Source organism: Oratosquilla oratoria, chromosome 27 (genome assembly GCF_046742065.1).
Source record: "Oratosquilla oratoria isolate Oo_2021 chromosome 27, ASM4674206v1, whole genome shotgun sequence".
Lineage (NCBI taxonomy): Eukaryota > Metazoa > Arthropoda > Malacostraca > Stomatopoda > Squillidae > Oratosquilla > Oratosquilla oratoria.
This window is the reverse complement of record NC_134803.1, coordinates 15910661-15927578: the sequence shown is the minus strand read 5'-3', so window position 1 is coordinate 15927578 and position 16918 is coordinate 15910661. Positions and strand designations below refer to the sequence as shown.

General features: G+C 40.4%; 1 protein-coding gene across 11 annotated transcripts in view; it reads left to right on the top strand.

Annotated features, from left to right (window-relative positions):
* Vps13 (vacuolar protein sorting 13C) overlaps window positions 1-16918 on the top strand; it is a 1483510-nt gene that overhangs the window by 1378739 nt on the left and 87853 nt on the right. For all 11 annotated transcript variants that reach the window (XM_076210284.1, XM_076210280.1, XM_076210283.1 and 8 more), the window contains 2 exons: window positions 161-282; window positions 13803-13972. In XM_076210284.1, the coding sequence (XP_076066399.1) occupies window positions 161-282; window positions 13803-13972 (292 nt within the window). The remainder of the gene's footprint in view (window positions 1-160; window positions 283-13802; window positions 13973-16918) is intronic.

Sequence of the window (16918 nt, the reverse complement as noted above, 5' to 3'; positions counted from 1 at the left end):
TCCATTGCCCCTGGTCTATACTGATTGATTAATAGAAAAGCATTTCATAAAAGGTATAAGATTTACCAAAGCCAGTAAGCCATTAAGTTAACTTTTAAGAACACAGTTGTTTTCAGATATTTATTACATTATGAGATAATGCAAATACCTTTCACTGCAGGCCAAGGAGTTGCAGCTTTAACACTTGATGATGACTACCAGAGAAAACGAAGAGAAGATAAGATTCGTAAACCAACTGATGGTATTGAAGCTTTTGCAAGAGGTGGCAAGGGACTAGTAACAGTAAGTATTCTTTTGTAGCATTTTATGTGTTTATATTATGAAGTAGTGAGTGTGTTTAATGTGTGTCTAATGGATAGAGTACTGGAGAACTGGAGAAGTGCCTGTATACTTCTGCTGGAAAAGGGGACATATAAGTGTAGTAGTTTCAGAGGGCCATCTATGTCATTGCTGTTTGGATTCTTTCTATTTTCCTTATATTCTTTTTTGTACTGGGTGTCCATAGTGTTGCAGCATACTCCAATCTTGGTTTTATCAGTGTGACTGTTATTTTCTTTACCTTTTCCTCATCCAAGTAATTAAAACCCACCTTCATTGATCTTAACAAATTGAAGGTTTCCCTGACTATTTTGTTTATCTGCTTGTCTGGGGACATGTCTTTGGTGATAATTACTCCCAGTCCTTTTTGAAACCAACTTTCTTTACTTCCTTTGCACCTTTTTTATATTGTCCTGATGGTCATTTTTTACTTTTTCCAAATTCCATTATACTACATTTCTTAATGTTGAAGTTCACTTCCTATTTCTGACTCCATTCTCAGACCTTCTTCAGATCTCTCTGTAGTGATTCACAATCTTTTTCTGTACTTTCTTTAGTAGTTTTGCATCATCTGCAAAGAAGTTCATATAACATTCTACATCTTTATCCATGTCATTTACATATATAGCAAACACTATCGGAGTCAGTACTGAGCCCTGTGGGACTCCACATATCATTTGTTCCCAAGTAGAATTTTTATCTCTGAGCACCACTTTCATTTTTCTTCCATGCAAGAAATCTTCAATCCATTTAGATAATTTTCCTTGTATGTCTTCTGTTGTTTTGAGTTTTCTTAATAGTTTTTTTGTGTGGTACTTTATCAAGGAAGGCACTGTGGGGGTTTTTGCAAATATGCAGGATGGGAGGAAAGCTTTTAGGAGCTGTCAAGGGTTTTTATGAGAGTGGTAGAGCGTGTGTCAGGGTTAGAAATGGAGAGAGTGAGTGGTTCGAGGTGAAGGTGGGTTCGTCAGGGATGTGTTTTGTCACCCTGGCTGTTCAACTTTTGCATGGATGGTGTGGTGCAAGAGGCAGCTGCAAGGGTGGTCGGTCAGGGATTGGAGGTGGTTGAAGAGGATGGAGAGGAGTGGGAGGTGAGCCAGCTGTTGGATTGCAGATGACACTGCACTTGTAGCAGGATTGGGGGAGGGATTGAGGAGGTTAGTAATGGAGTTTGGGAGAGTGTGTGAGGGAAGGAAGTTGAGGACGGGTGTGGGTAGAGGTGGGGTGATGAGATATACAAGGGGTGAGAGAGGCCACAGACTGGAAGTGAGAATTTAGGGAGAGAGTCTGGAGGAGGTGGATAGGTTTAGATACTTGGGTGTGAATGTGGCAGGAAAGGTAGGAGTGGAGGGGGAGGTAGAATGTAGATTGAGAGAAGCGAGTAAATGTCTTGGTGGATTAAAAAGTGTAATGAGAAAGAGACATTTGGGAATGGATGCTAAGAGGAGATTGTATGAAGGAGTGATTGTGCCAACAGCACTGTATGGGGCAGAAACATGGAACATAAGAGAGAAAGAGAGAAGGAGTTTGAATGTGTTTGAGATGAGGTGTCTGAGAAGTATGATAGGGGTTACTAGGCTGGATAGAGAAATGAGGAGGTGAGGAGAATGGGGATGGTAAGGAAGGTGGGAGATAGGGTTGATGAAAGAGTATTGGGATAGTTTGGAAACATGGAAAGAATGAGTGAAGAAAGATTAGTAAAAGAGGTATGGAAGGCAGATGTGGAGAGAGTGAACATGAGGGGGCAACCTAGGAAGAGATGGATAGATGGGGTAAATGGGGCTTTGGGGAAGAGGGGAATGTCTGTTGAGGAAGGACGGGAGAGGAAAGAAGACAAGGGCGAATGGAGAATGGTTGTATATGGATGATTTTGTGATGCATGAGGTGGAATGGGTGGGGGATGGGGGATGAGGTAGTATGTGTGAGAAAAATTTGATGCAGCCCGAAGGGACTTCTCCCCGGCTTTTCCTTTTATGCATGAGGGGACAGAGAAGGGGGGTTCACCGATTTAATGAAACGGCCTTGCTATGGATGTGTTGTGTCTTGTGACACTGCTTCTGACCCAGAACAGTGGACAAGATGCAGGGATGACCCATCATCCAGAAGTTGCCAAGATAAGAGGGAGGGTAGAGGGTGGAGGGGAGTGGAGTGTAGTGTATTAGGTGTGGAATGGGTGGGAGTGGTTTCTATGCCTTTTTCTTTTTGGCTACCTCCCTTGTAAGGGGGAAAAAGCCTTTGGTATATGTACTTAATCAAATGCCTTTTGTAAGTCCAGGAAAGCACAGTTTGCCCATCTGTCCTGTACCTGTCCTGTACCATTTCTCTGAATATTCATTTCCTGTTTTTGCCTACCCTATGGTGGGGGAAGAGAATGATACCACCAAGTTTTTCCACTTCAGTCGTAAAATTTGACAAAAAATGGAACGGGGGATGGGATTAGGAGTCCTGCTACCTGTAGCCCCAAAAGAGGACATTCCTAAAAAAAGTAAAGGCATAAGAGGGTCTGGGAGTTTTCCAACCAGCACCCTAAGGTTTTGGTTTTTTAATATGCGTGGATGTGGTACAGGTGAGAGTAAAAGGGAAGAGATAGGCAGTATGTTTGTGAGAAGATGGATGTGCTGGCTTTGAGTGAAACTAAAATGAAAGGGAAGGGCGAGTGTGAGTTTGGGAGTGTAGTTGAGAGGTTCTCAGGAGTGAAGAGAGGACAAGGGAGAGAAAGGGTGGCTATACTAGTAAGTGAAGAGATAAGTGTGTAGTAGAGTGGAAGGAGGTTTCATCAAGGTTGATGTGGATGAAGGTGAAGCTGGGAAGGGAGTTTTTGTAAGTGCGTTTGGGCCTGGTAGTGAGAAGAGCGTAGAGGAAAGGGAGGCTTTTTGGGTAGATATAAACGAGGGCATAGAGGAATTAGGAAGAAATGTCAATGTAGTTGTATTGGGAGACCTTAATGCTAGGGTAGGAAATGAACCAATAGATTGAGTGATTGGGAAGTATGGAGTTCCAGGTAAAAATCATAGTGGAGAATTGATGGTGGAGATGTGTCTTGAAAGAGAGTTGATGATAGCAAATACAGTGTTTAGGAAGAAAGTCAAGTATAAGTACACATGGGAGAGGGTGGTGGGTGGAAGGGTGGTAGATAGAGCGTTAATGGACTATATAGTGGTGACCAAGAGTATTGTAGGAAGAGTTATGGATGTACATATTCTAAGGGGAGAGAGTGGGGGAATATCAGATCATTTTCTGGTGGAAGTTAATTGAGAGTAGAGAATAGGTGGAGAAAGAGGAAAAGGGCAGAATGTAGGGAGGTATTTAGTGAACTGCTTAGATGAGAAAAAAAAAAAGGAGAATGAGTATAAGAAGAAGCTGAGGAGTGGGAGGGAGTAAAGATGGAGTACAACTGGGAGTGGAGGAGGAATGGGGATGGTTCAAGGAAGGAGTCATAAGGTGTGTCAAGATGGTGTGTGGAACAAGGAAGGCAGGAGGAAATAGAAGGAAGGTTAGTGAGTGGTGGGATGAGGAAGCAAAGAAGGGTGTAGAAGGGAAGAAGCAGGCATTCATAGATTGGCTACAAATTAGGATGAGGGAATTGTATGAGAGGTACAAAGTAAAGAGAAGGTAAGCTAAGCATAAGATAAAGGATGCAAAGAGGAAAGTACGGTAGATGTGAAATGGGGTAAGAGTATGACAGAAATTTGTGAAAGTAATAAAAAGATGTTTTGGAAGGAAGTTATAAGAGGAAGAGGTGGCAAATCAAGTGGAGAAGAAAAAGTAAAAGGTGCAGATGGAGAATTGATAATGGAAGAGAAGGCATTGAGAGGAAGGTGGGCAGAGTATTTTAGGGAGATGCTAAATATGAAGGAGAAATGATAATGGAAGAGAAGGCAGTGAGAGGAAGGTGGACAGAGTATTTTAGGGAGTTGCTAAATATGAAGGAGGATAGGGAGAGAAAAGTAGTTGCAGTGGGAAACACTAAGGAAATGAGAGTGATGAGCGAGGAAAATGAAGGAGAAATAGTGAAGGATGAAGTGAAAGCAGCTGTTAAGATGATGAGAGCAGGTAAGCAACCTGGTCTGGATGGATGCCATGCAGAATGTCTGAAGAAAGGAGGTACATTTTTGTTGGACTGGCTGTTGAAGTTATTTAATGTTTGTTTAAGAGAGGGTAGAGTACTGGAGGACTGGAGGAGTGCCTGTATAGTTCTGCTTTACAAGGGAACGGGGGACAAGTGTGAGTAGTAGTTTCAGAGGGATCAGCTTTTTGAGTGTAGTTGGGAAGGCTTATGGGGGGATCTTGATTGAGAGGATTAGGACAGGAACAGAGGGAGTAATTGGTGAGGAACAGTGTGGTTTTAGGACAGGTAGGGGATGTGTAGATCAGATCTTTGTGGTAAGACAGATATATGTGAGAAAGCTATAGGAAAAGGTAAGGATATTTTTTAGGGTTTTATGGATCTGGAAAAGGCTTATGACAGGGTAGACAGGAAGGCACTGTGGGAGGTACTGCAGATATATGGGATAGGAGGAAAGCTGTTAAGAGCAGTCAAGAGTTTTTATGAGAGTAGTAGAGCTTGTGTTGGGATTAGAAATGGAGAGAGTGAATGGTTTGAGGTAAAGGTGGGACTTCGTCAGGGATGTGTTATGTCGCCCTGGCTGTTCAATCTTTACATGGATAGGGTGGTGAGAGAGGTGAATGCAAGGGTAGTGGGTCAGGGGTTAGAGATGGGAGGTGAGCCAGTTGGTGTTTGCTGATGACACTATGCTTGTAGCAGGATCAGAGGAAGGATTGAGGAAGTTAGTGACAGAGTTTGAGGTGTGTGAAAGAAGGAAGCTAAAGATAAATGTGGGCAAAAGTAAGGTGATGACATGTATGAGGGGAGAGAGTGACAGCAGGCTGGAAGTGAGCATTAAGGGTGAAAGACTGGAGGAAGTGGATAGTTTTAGATACTTTTGGTGTGAATGTGGCAGGAAAGGGAGGTGTGGGGGGGTGGAGGAAGAATGTAGATTGAGAAAAGCGAGTAAATGCCTTGGTGGATAAAAAAGTTAATGAGAAATAGACATATGGGAATAGATGCCAAGAAGAGGTTATATTTACCTAGTTGTATTTTGCGGGAAGGGGAGCTATGCTCGTGGTGTCCTGCCATTGTATCTCGCAGTGTCTAGTTTGCTTTTAAACTCATGAATGGTTTTTGCGCATACTATTTCATCATCCAGTTTGTTCCAAGTGTCCAAAGCTCTATGTGGAAAACTGTTTTTCTTCAGTTCTCTTCTATAGCTATGTTTTTTTTATTTTCTTTCCATGTCCTCTTGTGTTTCTCTTGTCTCAGTAAAGTAAGTCCTCTCTATCAAGTATCTCTATGCCCTTCATGATTCTGTAGATGGTCAATAGGTCACCTGTCTCTCTTCTTTGCTCCAGTGTCGGTAACTCCAGTTTAGCCAATCTTTCTTCGTATGATAGGTTTGCAAGTGTAGGCGCCAATTTTGTAGCTGCTCTTTGGATTCTTTCTATTTTCTTTATATTCTTTTTGGTACTGGGGGACCACAATGTTGCCACATACTCTAGTCTAGGCCTTATCATTGTAACCAATATTTTCTTTATCATGTCTTCGTCCAAGTATGCAAATGCCACTTTTATTGATCTTAGCAAGTTGTAAGTCTCCCCGACAATTTTGTTAATCTGTTTATCATAGGACTAGTCGTTTGTGATAATTACTCCCAAATCTTTTTCGGATCCTACTTTCTTTACTTCTTTGGTTCCAATTGTATATTTTCCTGATATTCTGTTTTTGCTTTTTCCAAACTCCATTATGCTACACTTCTTAGTATTAAAGTCCACTTCCCATTTCTGACTCCAGTTCCATACCCTATTCAGGTCTTCTTGCAGTGCTTCACAGTCCTTATCAGTTTCTACTTTCCTTAACAGTTTGGCGTCGTCAGCAAAGAAGCTCATGTAACAGTTTGTGTCCTTGTCCATGTCATTCATATAGATAGCAAACATTATTGGTGCCAGTACAGATCCTTGCGGTACTCCACTGATCACCTCTTTCCAATCTGAATATTTTTCTCTGAGCACTACTCTCATTTTTCTACCAGTCAGGAAGTCCTCCATCCATTTTAGTAGATTCCCTTGTATTCCTCGTATGTGTTCCAGTTTTTTTTAGTAGTTTTCTGTGTGGTACTTTGTCAAATGCTTTTTGCAAGTCTAGGAATGCACAATCAGCCCATCCATTTCTTTCTTGCACTATGTCTATTAGCCTTGAGTAGAAGCATATTAAGTTTGTGGTGCATGATCTTCCTTGTCTGAACCCGAATTGTCTTGGGTTTAATATGTTGTTGTCTTCCAGATGTTTTACCCATCTATTCTTGATGATTTTCTCACAAATTTTGGCTATAGTGCTTGTTAGTGATACTGGCCAATAGTTGGTGGGTTCTTCCTTGTTTCCTCCTTTATATATTGGTACAGTGTTAGCATTTTTCCAGTCATTAGGTATCTTTCCTTCTTAGAGTGTGCTATTTATTATGATGTGTATTTTGTCTGTTAGTTCTTCTTTGCATTCCTTTAGAATCCAATTTGCAATACCATCTGGGCCATGTGATTTTCTGACGTCCAGTTTTGATAGATGTTCTGATATTTCTTTTTGTGATATTGTGAACTCACTCATGTGGGGAGATTGCTTGTTATTATCTACGTCCCAATTTTGTATTTTCTCTCTGGTGAAGACAGATTTAAAGTGGTTGTTCATGACTTCAGCCATCTCTAAATCTTCTGTGTATTCTATATTTCCTTGAAGGAGTGATTGTGCCAACAGCACTGTATGGGGCAGAAACATGGAACATAAGAGAGAAGGAGTTTGAATGTGTTTGAGATGAAATGTCTGAGAAGTATGATAGGGGTTACTAGGCTAGATAGAGTGAGAATTGAGGAGCTGGGAGATATGATTGATGAAAGAGTATTGGGATGGTTTGGACACATGAAAAGAATGAGTGAAGAAAGACTTGTAAAAGGGGTATGGAAGGCAGATGTGGAGGGAGTGAACATGAGGGGGTCGACCTAGGATGAGATGGATGGATGGGGTGAAAGGGGCATCACAAAAGAGAGGAATGTCTGTGGAGGAAGGACAGGGGAGGACAGGAGATAGGGGTGAATGGAGAAAGGTTGTGTATAGATGATGCTGTGATGCATGAGGGGGAGTGAGTGGGGGATGAGGAAGTATGTATGAGAAAAAAATTGACGCAGCCCAATGGGATTTCTCCCCATCTTCTCTTTTTCTGCATGAGGGAATGGAGAAGGGGGTAGCCAAATTTATGAAGCGGCCTTGCTATGAATGTGCTGTGTCTTGCAACACTGCTTCTGATCCAGGGCAGTGGACAGGATGCAGGGATGAGCCATCATCTAGGAGGTGCCAAGATGAGAGGGAGGGAGGAGGGTGGAGGGGAGTAGAAAATACAGGTAGTCGTCGACTTACGACCGAGTTCGGTTCCGACAGACAGGTCGTAAGTCGATCTGGATGCAAGTCGGTCTTTATATACAGTATATACAGTATATATTACCCTTTAAATATTTTTGTTACTGTGTATATATATATATATATATATATATATTACAGGTGAAAAATGTAATCACACATTTGTCAATAACGTAGAAACCACTGTTGGAGTAGAAAAGACTGAAAACGGGGAATCTATATATTTCGATTGCAAACTGCAATCCTCTTCAGTAGATACAAATAAGAGAGGGCGTGCTGTTTAAGTAGCACCCTTAACAAAAGAAAGGGGAACATGGGAAGATATCTCTACCCTCGGCTCACTCCATATGTGAGGTCAGGAGGCAAATGAGCTTTCACTAGGTTGGAGATTAAGAGTCCGGACATTATGTCCGGGGACCATTGCCCCTTTGTTGTAGCTTAGTTTCCAGGAAGTCACACAACCTGCCATTTCGCTCCTTCTTCGGCAATACAACTAGCACACTACACTTTATCTTATACTGTACCTGTAACTGTATAGCACTATACGCATACAATAAAAAAAAAAAATTAGTCACTATTTGAAGATGTATGACAAGTTTGCAAGTGCAGAGGCCATTTCTGTGGCTGCTCTCTGGATTGTTTCTATTTTCTTTATATTCTTTGGTACTAGTTGACCACAATGTCGCCGCATATTCGAATCTAGGCCTTATCAGTGTGACTAATATACTTTTAATAATTTCTTCATCCAAATATTGGATTGCTATTTCTTTGTATTGCTTTTTTGCCAATTTTTTGCCCATCACAATGGCTCCCAAATATAAAACACTCTTTTGTTAGAAGTGTTTGAAAGAAAAGATAGTCACCATGGAAGGTGCTTACTTAGCCTGGTTTTAACCTACGTCAAAAATTGGTTATGAGTTGACATAGGAACAGAGTTCCATCATAATTCAAGGAATTCCTGTAAAGATAGATGTAGATAAGTAATCTTATAATCCATCAAGTGCTAATGATGTATGGTCTACTTTGTACAATGTCCAGTGCCAAGAATGTATATATTTTCTTCATTAAAAAAATCATTGGGGCCAAAGTAACAATAATTGAGGTCTAAAGTTCTCATCAAACATAGACTAGGTCATTGTGGAGCTCTGTGTATTGATCAGGCATGTAAGTATAACAGAAAAGTAGGAAAAGCAAGCTAAGAAACATAAGCCAATGATATTGATAAGTGCAGGAACACTTTCCATTATTTTTCTACATGTTTACTACTATATTTCTATATTATGAGTTAATTGGGGGGAGGGGCAATGGTCAGCACTGGCCAGGGGTCAGTGGGTACAAATGGCCTGCATTGTCAGGGTGAGTTTTATGTACTTTTATCAAGAGACTATCACTGTTATTTTCAATGTTTCTGCATTATTTTGAGTTGATTAGGGAAAAAAAATTCAACACTGGGTAAAGGGTATAAGTGGCTTGCACTGTGAGGGCTAAAGCATTATTAGACTATAATTCTGAAAAATAGCTGTGTAAACTGAGGTGAATTGAAGTCACCAGAGACCTTCTCATAAGGTTTTTGTTGAACTTATTCTTTGAAAAGGAGACAATGCATACATTCATCATTGTTTAAACACAACATAAAGCTCATAATAAAGTTAATAACATTAATACACTATATCCTCAACAACTAATGCAATAAATAAAGTAATCAGAGATATACTTCTGAATAAATTACCATAGAATCATCAGAAATAATGGTTATCTAAATGCTTGGCTTAGTTCACCAGTGAACGCCAACAAAATGTCAACAAATTAAGTATGAAATGATCCTTCTGACAAACGCCACTCTCTGGTATGGAATTACACATGAACAAATGAATATCACATTCTCCCCACTAATTAAGTTTCATAGTGTGGGTTTGGTTTGTACTGTTGTCCATATCATGAATGACTTCTGCCTTTGGCCAGATGGGCAGCATTATGGTGTTCTGGCTCTTGTGAATTGATCTGGGGTGAGGCTGGTGTCGAAAGTGTGGTCGATGGCTGGTGTCTGAAGTGAGGTTGATGGCTGAGGCGAGGTCGGTGTCTGGGGTGAAGCCAACATCTGAGGAGTAGAATGCTGAGATGGAAAGTCATAGACATTTTCTCCATTTGAGGCTTCCATGCCAGTAGAGTTGCTTGGTACTAAGTCACTAGTAGATACAGTTGACTCTCAACTATCTGGATACTGTATTCTGGCAAAATTTTAAGTGGCAGATAGTATGTCGACTGATTCAACAAGTGGATCCAATTTGAACCAGAGCTGGGTCACCTTGTAACCTAGTTGGGAGTGAGTATCCATTCCTTGATCATCTTGGAAAACCAAACATCTTTTCATGAGGAGTACAATTGATGGTGGTACACAACAGGGATCTGATTGCATGTAGAGTTGGGCTGAGCACCTTCTGCCAGTGGCATTCGTCCAGGCCCTGAGAGTGCAAAGCAAGTTTTATAGTCCTCTGGATGGTACCATTTTCATGCTTGCACTGACTGTTGCCTTGAGGATGATATGACGTGGAATGTGTTATCATTATTCCTTGTTGCCAGAGAAAGTTATGGAGTTCATTTGACATGAATTCGGCTCCATGATCAGCATGGAGTGAATCCGGGCACCCAAATGTGAAGAATAGGTCTTGGAGGCATTTGACAATAGTAGTAGCAGACATATCTTTGCAAGGGTAGATGAATAGGAACCTAGAGCATTCATCCACCAGTACCAGTAAGTACTTCTTGTCTATAGAGGGCTTTAGCCCCATGAAGTCCATTGATAGACATTCCTTCGGTCGAGTAATGTGAACTAGGCGTCCTGGAGATGGTTTGTAGAACCGTGGCTTCATTTCCACACACAAGACACACAGCACACACTCTCTTTATATCTTCCATTGAGAAAGGAAGCTTTTTCTGCCTGACAAAGTGCATGAGATGAGTTATGCCAAGATAGCATAGGGCAGTGTGGGTATCTCTTAGTGACAGTTGTGAGGTGGAAGAGCACATTCTTGATAGGGCATCAGCAGACTGATTCTGAGTCCCTGGAATATACTTGATTTCAAAGCTGTAATTAGACAATTCTTATTGCCATTGTAGGAGCTTATAATTTTTCATGTGATTACTGAGTCGTGCATTGAACATACAGATGGCAGCTTGCTGGTCAGTAACAATTGTGAATGTTAGGCCTAAGATAAACTGCCACCACTTCTGCATTGACTCTGTGATTGCCATTGCCTCCCTTTCTACAGCAGAGTAAGATCTCTCAGCCTGGGATAGAATTCTTGAGAAGAAAGCTACAGGCCTCCCTATCTGTGATGGTACTGCAGCCACTGAAGTCCCAAAAGCTTCAGTTTCAATAAGAAAGGGAGTGTCATCATCAATGGGAGCTAGGCAAGCCTCACAAATTTCACTTTTCAGCTAATTGAATCACTCAACAGTGCTAGTTGTACTGTCCTTGACTTTGACTATAGGTTTGGTAACCTTGATTTGGTTTATTTGTAGGGGCAGCAGCACCATGTTAATCCTCAACTTATTCAGTGGCAGTTGAAGTAAATAAAGGAGTGACAGCATCATATAAACTGGCCTCTGTTTGCACAGATTCCACACTTCTTGTTATAGATACTGCCTCTTCTAGAGTTAGTTCAGTATATTCCATTAGTCTCTGATGAATAGTCTGAGATGTCATGCCACTGATGAAAGCATCGTGAACAACTTGATCATTTGCTGAGAGGCAGTCACAGTGGTAAATTTGCAGTCTCTTGCGAGCTGCTTTAGAGTCTGCACAAACTGATCAAGAATATCCGTACCTTGTTTCTTAGTAGCTAGTAGATGTCTTGCAAAGATTGTGTTGACTGGTTTCACATAAGTCTTTTCCAAAATTTCAATACCTTCATCATAACTAGCACAGTCAGCAATGAGCCGATAGATATCTGACAACACATAATTTATCATAACAGTTTGTCAGGTGGGTTATCAGGATTGGCAGAAGTGAGAGCCGTTATACAGGTAGAGTTCTGTGCCACTGTTTCCACTGATTATCTGTTGTCCCAGGTAGTCTCTCGAATCGAGGTGGCTTCAAGATGCAGTCAATGATGTCCAATCAGATCCAGAGATTAAGTTCGATAAATTGAGGTGAATTGAAGTCACCAGAGACCTTGTTGTTAGGTTTTATTTAACTTATTCTTTGATATTTTTCATGAAAGGGAGGCAATGCATACATTCAGCATTGTTTAAACACAACATAAAGCTTCTAATAAAGTTAATAACATTAATATACTACAGTATATCCTCAACAGCTAACACAATAAATAAAGTAATCAGAGAGGTACATACATACATATACCATAGGCTTTTTCCCCCTACATGGGGGGTAGCCAGAAGAAAAAGGCATAGAAACCACTCCCACCGATTCCATATCGTATATATTCCACTCCCCTCCACCCTCCTCCCTTCCTCTTATCTTGGGACCTCCTGGATGACGGGTCATCCCTGCATCCTGTCCACTGCTCTGGGTCAGAAGCAGTGTCGCAAGACACAGCACATCCACAGCAAGGCCATTTCATAAATTCGGCGACCCCCCCCTCTCCGTCCCCCCATGCAGAAAAGGAGAAGACGGGAGACATCCCTTCGGACTGCGTCAATTTTTTTTTTTTTTTTTTCTCGTACATACTTCCTCACCCCCCATCCCCCACCCACTCCCCCTCATGCATCACAGCATCATCTATACACAACCATACTCCATTCACCCCTATCTTCTATCCTCTCCTGTCCTTCCTCAACAGACATTCCTCTTTTGTAATGCCCCTTTCAACCCATCCATCCATGTCATCCTAGGACGCCCCCTCATATTCACTCCTTCCACCTCTGCCTTCCACACTTCTTTTACTAATCTTCACTCATTCTTTCCATGTATCCAAACTATCCTAATACTCTTTCATCAACCCAGTTCCCTTTCCACCCCTGTTCTCCTCCTCACCTCCTCATTTCTCACTTTATCTAGCCTAGTAACCCCTATCATACAGATTAACAAAATTGTCGGGGAGACTTACAACTTGCTAAGATCAATAAAAGTGGCGTTTACATACTTGGACGAAGACATGATGAAAAAAATATTGGTTACATTGATAAGGCCTAGATTAGAGTATGCAGCGACATTGTGGTCCCCCAGTACCAAAAAGAATATAAAGAAAATAGAAAGAATCCAAAGAGCAGCTACAAAAATGGCACCTGCACTTGCAAACCTATCATACGAAGAGAGATTGGCTAAACTGGAGTTACCGACACTGGAGCAAAGAAGAGAGAGAGGTGACCTATTGACCATCTACAGAATCATGAAAGGCACAGAGGTACTCGATAGTGAGAACTTACTTAACTGGGACAAAAGAAACACAAGAGGACATGGAAAGAAAATAAAAAAACATAGCTATAGAAGAGAACTGAAGAAAAACAGTTTTCCTCATAGAGTTTTGGACACTTGGAACAAACTGGACAATGGAATAGTATGCGCAAAAACCATTCATGAGTTTAAAAACAAACTAGACACTGCAAGATACAAAGGCGGGACATCACGAGCATAGCTCCCCTTCCCGCAAAATACAACTAGGTAAATATAACCTCCTCTTAGCATCCATTCCCAGATGTCTGTTTTTCATTACACTTTTCAGTCCACCAAGGCATTTACTCACTTCTCTCAATCTACATTCTACCTCCACCCCCACTCCTCCCTTTCCTGCCACATTCTAAAACTATCCACTTCCTTCAGAGAGGTACTTCTAGATAAACTACTATAGAATTATCAGAAATAATGGTTACCTAAATGCCTGCCTTAGTTCACCAGTGAATGGTGACAAAATGTCAACAAATTAAGTATGAAATGATCCTCTTGAAAAACACCACTCTCTGGTATGGAATTACACACAAACAAATTAATATCACATTGGAACATACCACATATACCAAGTACTTTGGGTTCTTGTTATTTATTTAATTTTTCCTCTTCTTACAGGGAGTGTTTGAAGGAGTATCAGGTGTAATAACTAAACCTGTGCAAGGAGCTCGTGATGAAGGTGTAGAAGGTTTCTTCAAAGGTGTGGGTAAAGGTGTAGTTGGATTGGTGACACGACCTGCTTCAGGAGTCATTGACTTCGCCAGTGGCTCCTTTGATGCTGTTGCCAAGTGAGTGCTGAGAAACCATTTTAGGATAAATAGTATATGATGGATGAAGGTTGGGTGCATGCATGATCTACTTTGTAAGAGAGAAAAGGCCTCTTGGTATATGTATATGTTGATTAATATAAAGCTGTAGTCAAATTATAACAATCTCATGATTTGGCAGAAAAGAATGCAAGTTATAGATTTTTTCATGCTACTGTTTGATAACATGATATAATTTTCTTTGTGTGTGGTAGTAAGAAAGATGAGGTATGTATTTTTCCAATATGAACTACCATATATACTTGTGTGTAGTGCAAGTTTTTTCATGGTAAATTTTTTACTCGTGCATTTTTTGGTGACAGTAACTTATTTGGTAGACCTATAGTCTCACAGTACCTTTGCCTAACTGTGATAGCACCAATAATCTCCTTTTACCTGCCTCCTCTAGACTACATTCTTCCTTTCTATTACCACATGAATCAAGACTTCATAATCTATGTATACCACTTATAATCTACAAAAACTTTATAGAAATGAAGACTTTCTCTCTCTCTCTTGCCCCCCCCCTTTCCCTCTCTCTCTCCTTTTTTTTTCCTCCCAATCTGTATGCACCTTTTTTTCCATATGTTTACATTGCTGAGGTATTTTTCTTTCAAGTACTGTATTTGGTGACTTATAAGATGCACCTCAGTTTGGGCAGGCATTATTTTGGTACATACATACCTGGTTCGAATCCTGCCCAGGACCAAAATTATTTCGGTATCGCTGTGCTTTGGGTCGTTACTCTGACTCTTGTGGGCAGTGAGTTGGGGGTGTGTATGTGTGTAAGGTCATAGCATTACCCATAGATCGGTCATACGAGCTCTGAGCTCTCTTCCGGGAGGGAAATAGCTGTCGATCATGAGTCCAACACGTGATCCTAAAAGACCAAGGTGAATACATGGTTGTGTCCACACTTAAGAAAAACAGGGATTGGCGAGGTACATGAGAGAAAAAGAAGAAAAAGAGACAGCAGTAGAAATTCTAAATGAAATTCAGGGGGGGGAAAGAGATTCAAGCATAGACTTAGAAGAGACACACAGAATCGGTCGCTACTCTAAAGATAGAAATCGACCTCTAAAGATAAAATTAAGGTCACAGATGGTAGTAGAAGACATCTTTGAAAAAGTAGGCAATTTGGCAAAGAGTGAAAAGTACAATAAGATATGGATAAAAAGAGAAATGATTACTGAGGAATTAGAAAAAGAAAAGTCACTAAGAAAAGAAGCAAAGGAAAAAAACTTGTTGAGAACGGAGACAGAATGCAAAGAATTCCATTGGAGAGTAATTGACATGAGATTGAAACAGTGGCACATCAAAATGAAAAAACCAAGGACAGAAAAGATAATGGAGAAGAAAGAAAATTAAAAGTGGCCTACACTAACATTGACGGATTAATTTCAGGTCTGAATGAACTCAATGATTATCTGTTAGAAGAAAAACCAGACATAATGGGAATTGTAGAGACTAAACTAAGAGGAGAAATACCATCTATTGATATTGGACAAGGGCTATACAATTACTGGATAAGAAACAGGGACAAAAAGCAGGGAGGGGGAATCATGTTCTTGGCCAAGAAAGACCTAAACATGACAAAAATTGCAGAGGGCAAAGGTAATGTTGAACTGATCATGATAAAAGTCGAAGGCAAGAAAATGAAAAGAAGAAAGTTTGTGGTGACCTATGTGCCCCCAAGAACGAATGCTTGGAAAGAAAACGAACACACAAAAATGCTAGAAGATACAAGAAAATCACTAAATGAGATACTAATGGGTAAGGGTAACCTAGTAATTATGGGAGACTTCAATTGCAAAGAAATTTGTTGGGACAACATGACAGTACGAGGAGATGACGTGTGGGGCAATGTACTGCTAGACATGACCATGGAGTACACAATGACCCAGTGGGTCAGTGAAAACACAAGGTACAGAAACAATGAAGAGCCATCAAAACTAGATTTAATATTTACAACGGAACCTGAAATAGTGGACAAAGTCCACTACAAGACACCAATTGGAAAGAGTGACCATGTACTCATCGAAACTGTACTAAAGGAAGAAATAGAGATGAAGAGGAGCGAAAAGTATAGGAAAGGAAGATTGATGTACAACAAAATAGACTTTGCAAAACTAAAGACATTCTTCCAGAATGCAAACTGGGAAAAATTCTATATGGAAGAGACAACAGTGGAAGAGAAATGGAACATACTGTTGGATAATTACAATGAAGGGGTAAACAGGCATGTACCAAGACAAAAGCGAGAGAGAGAGTACATTAAATGTTGGTTCAACAAAAGATGCAGTGAGGCAAAAGACAGAAGGGACAAAGCTTGGAAAAGGTGGAGAAAAGACAAAAAACAAAGCAAATGGCAAATTTATATAAACTATAGAAATGAGTATGTTAATGTGAGAAGAGAGGAGAAAAGGAACCATGAGAAGGATATTATAGATAAATGCAAAGATCAGCCCAAGCTATTCTACCGGTATGTAAATGGTGAAATAGTGAAACTACGCCAAGGAAATATAGAATACACAGAAGAATTAGAGATGGCCGAAATCATGAACAACCACCAGAGAGAAAATACAAAATTGGGACGTAGATAATAACAAACATTCTCCCCACATGAGTGAATTTACAACATCACAAAAAGAAATATCAGAACATCTATCAAAACTGGACGTCAGAAAATCACATGGCCCGGATGGAATTGCAAATTGGATTCTAAAAGAATGCAAAGAAGAGCTAACGGACAAAATACACATCATAATAAATAGCTCACTCAAGGAAGGAAAGATACCTAATGACTGGAAAAATGCTAATATTGTACCAATATATAAAGGAGGAAACAAGGAAGAACCCACCAACTATAGACCAGTATCACTAACAAGCACTATAGCCAAAATTTGTGAGAAAATCATCAAGAATAGA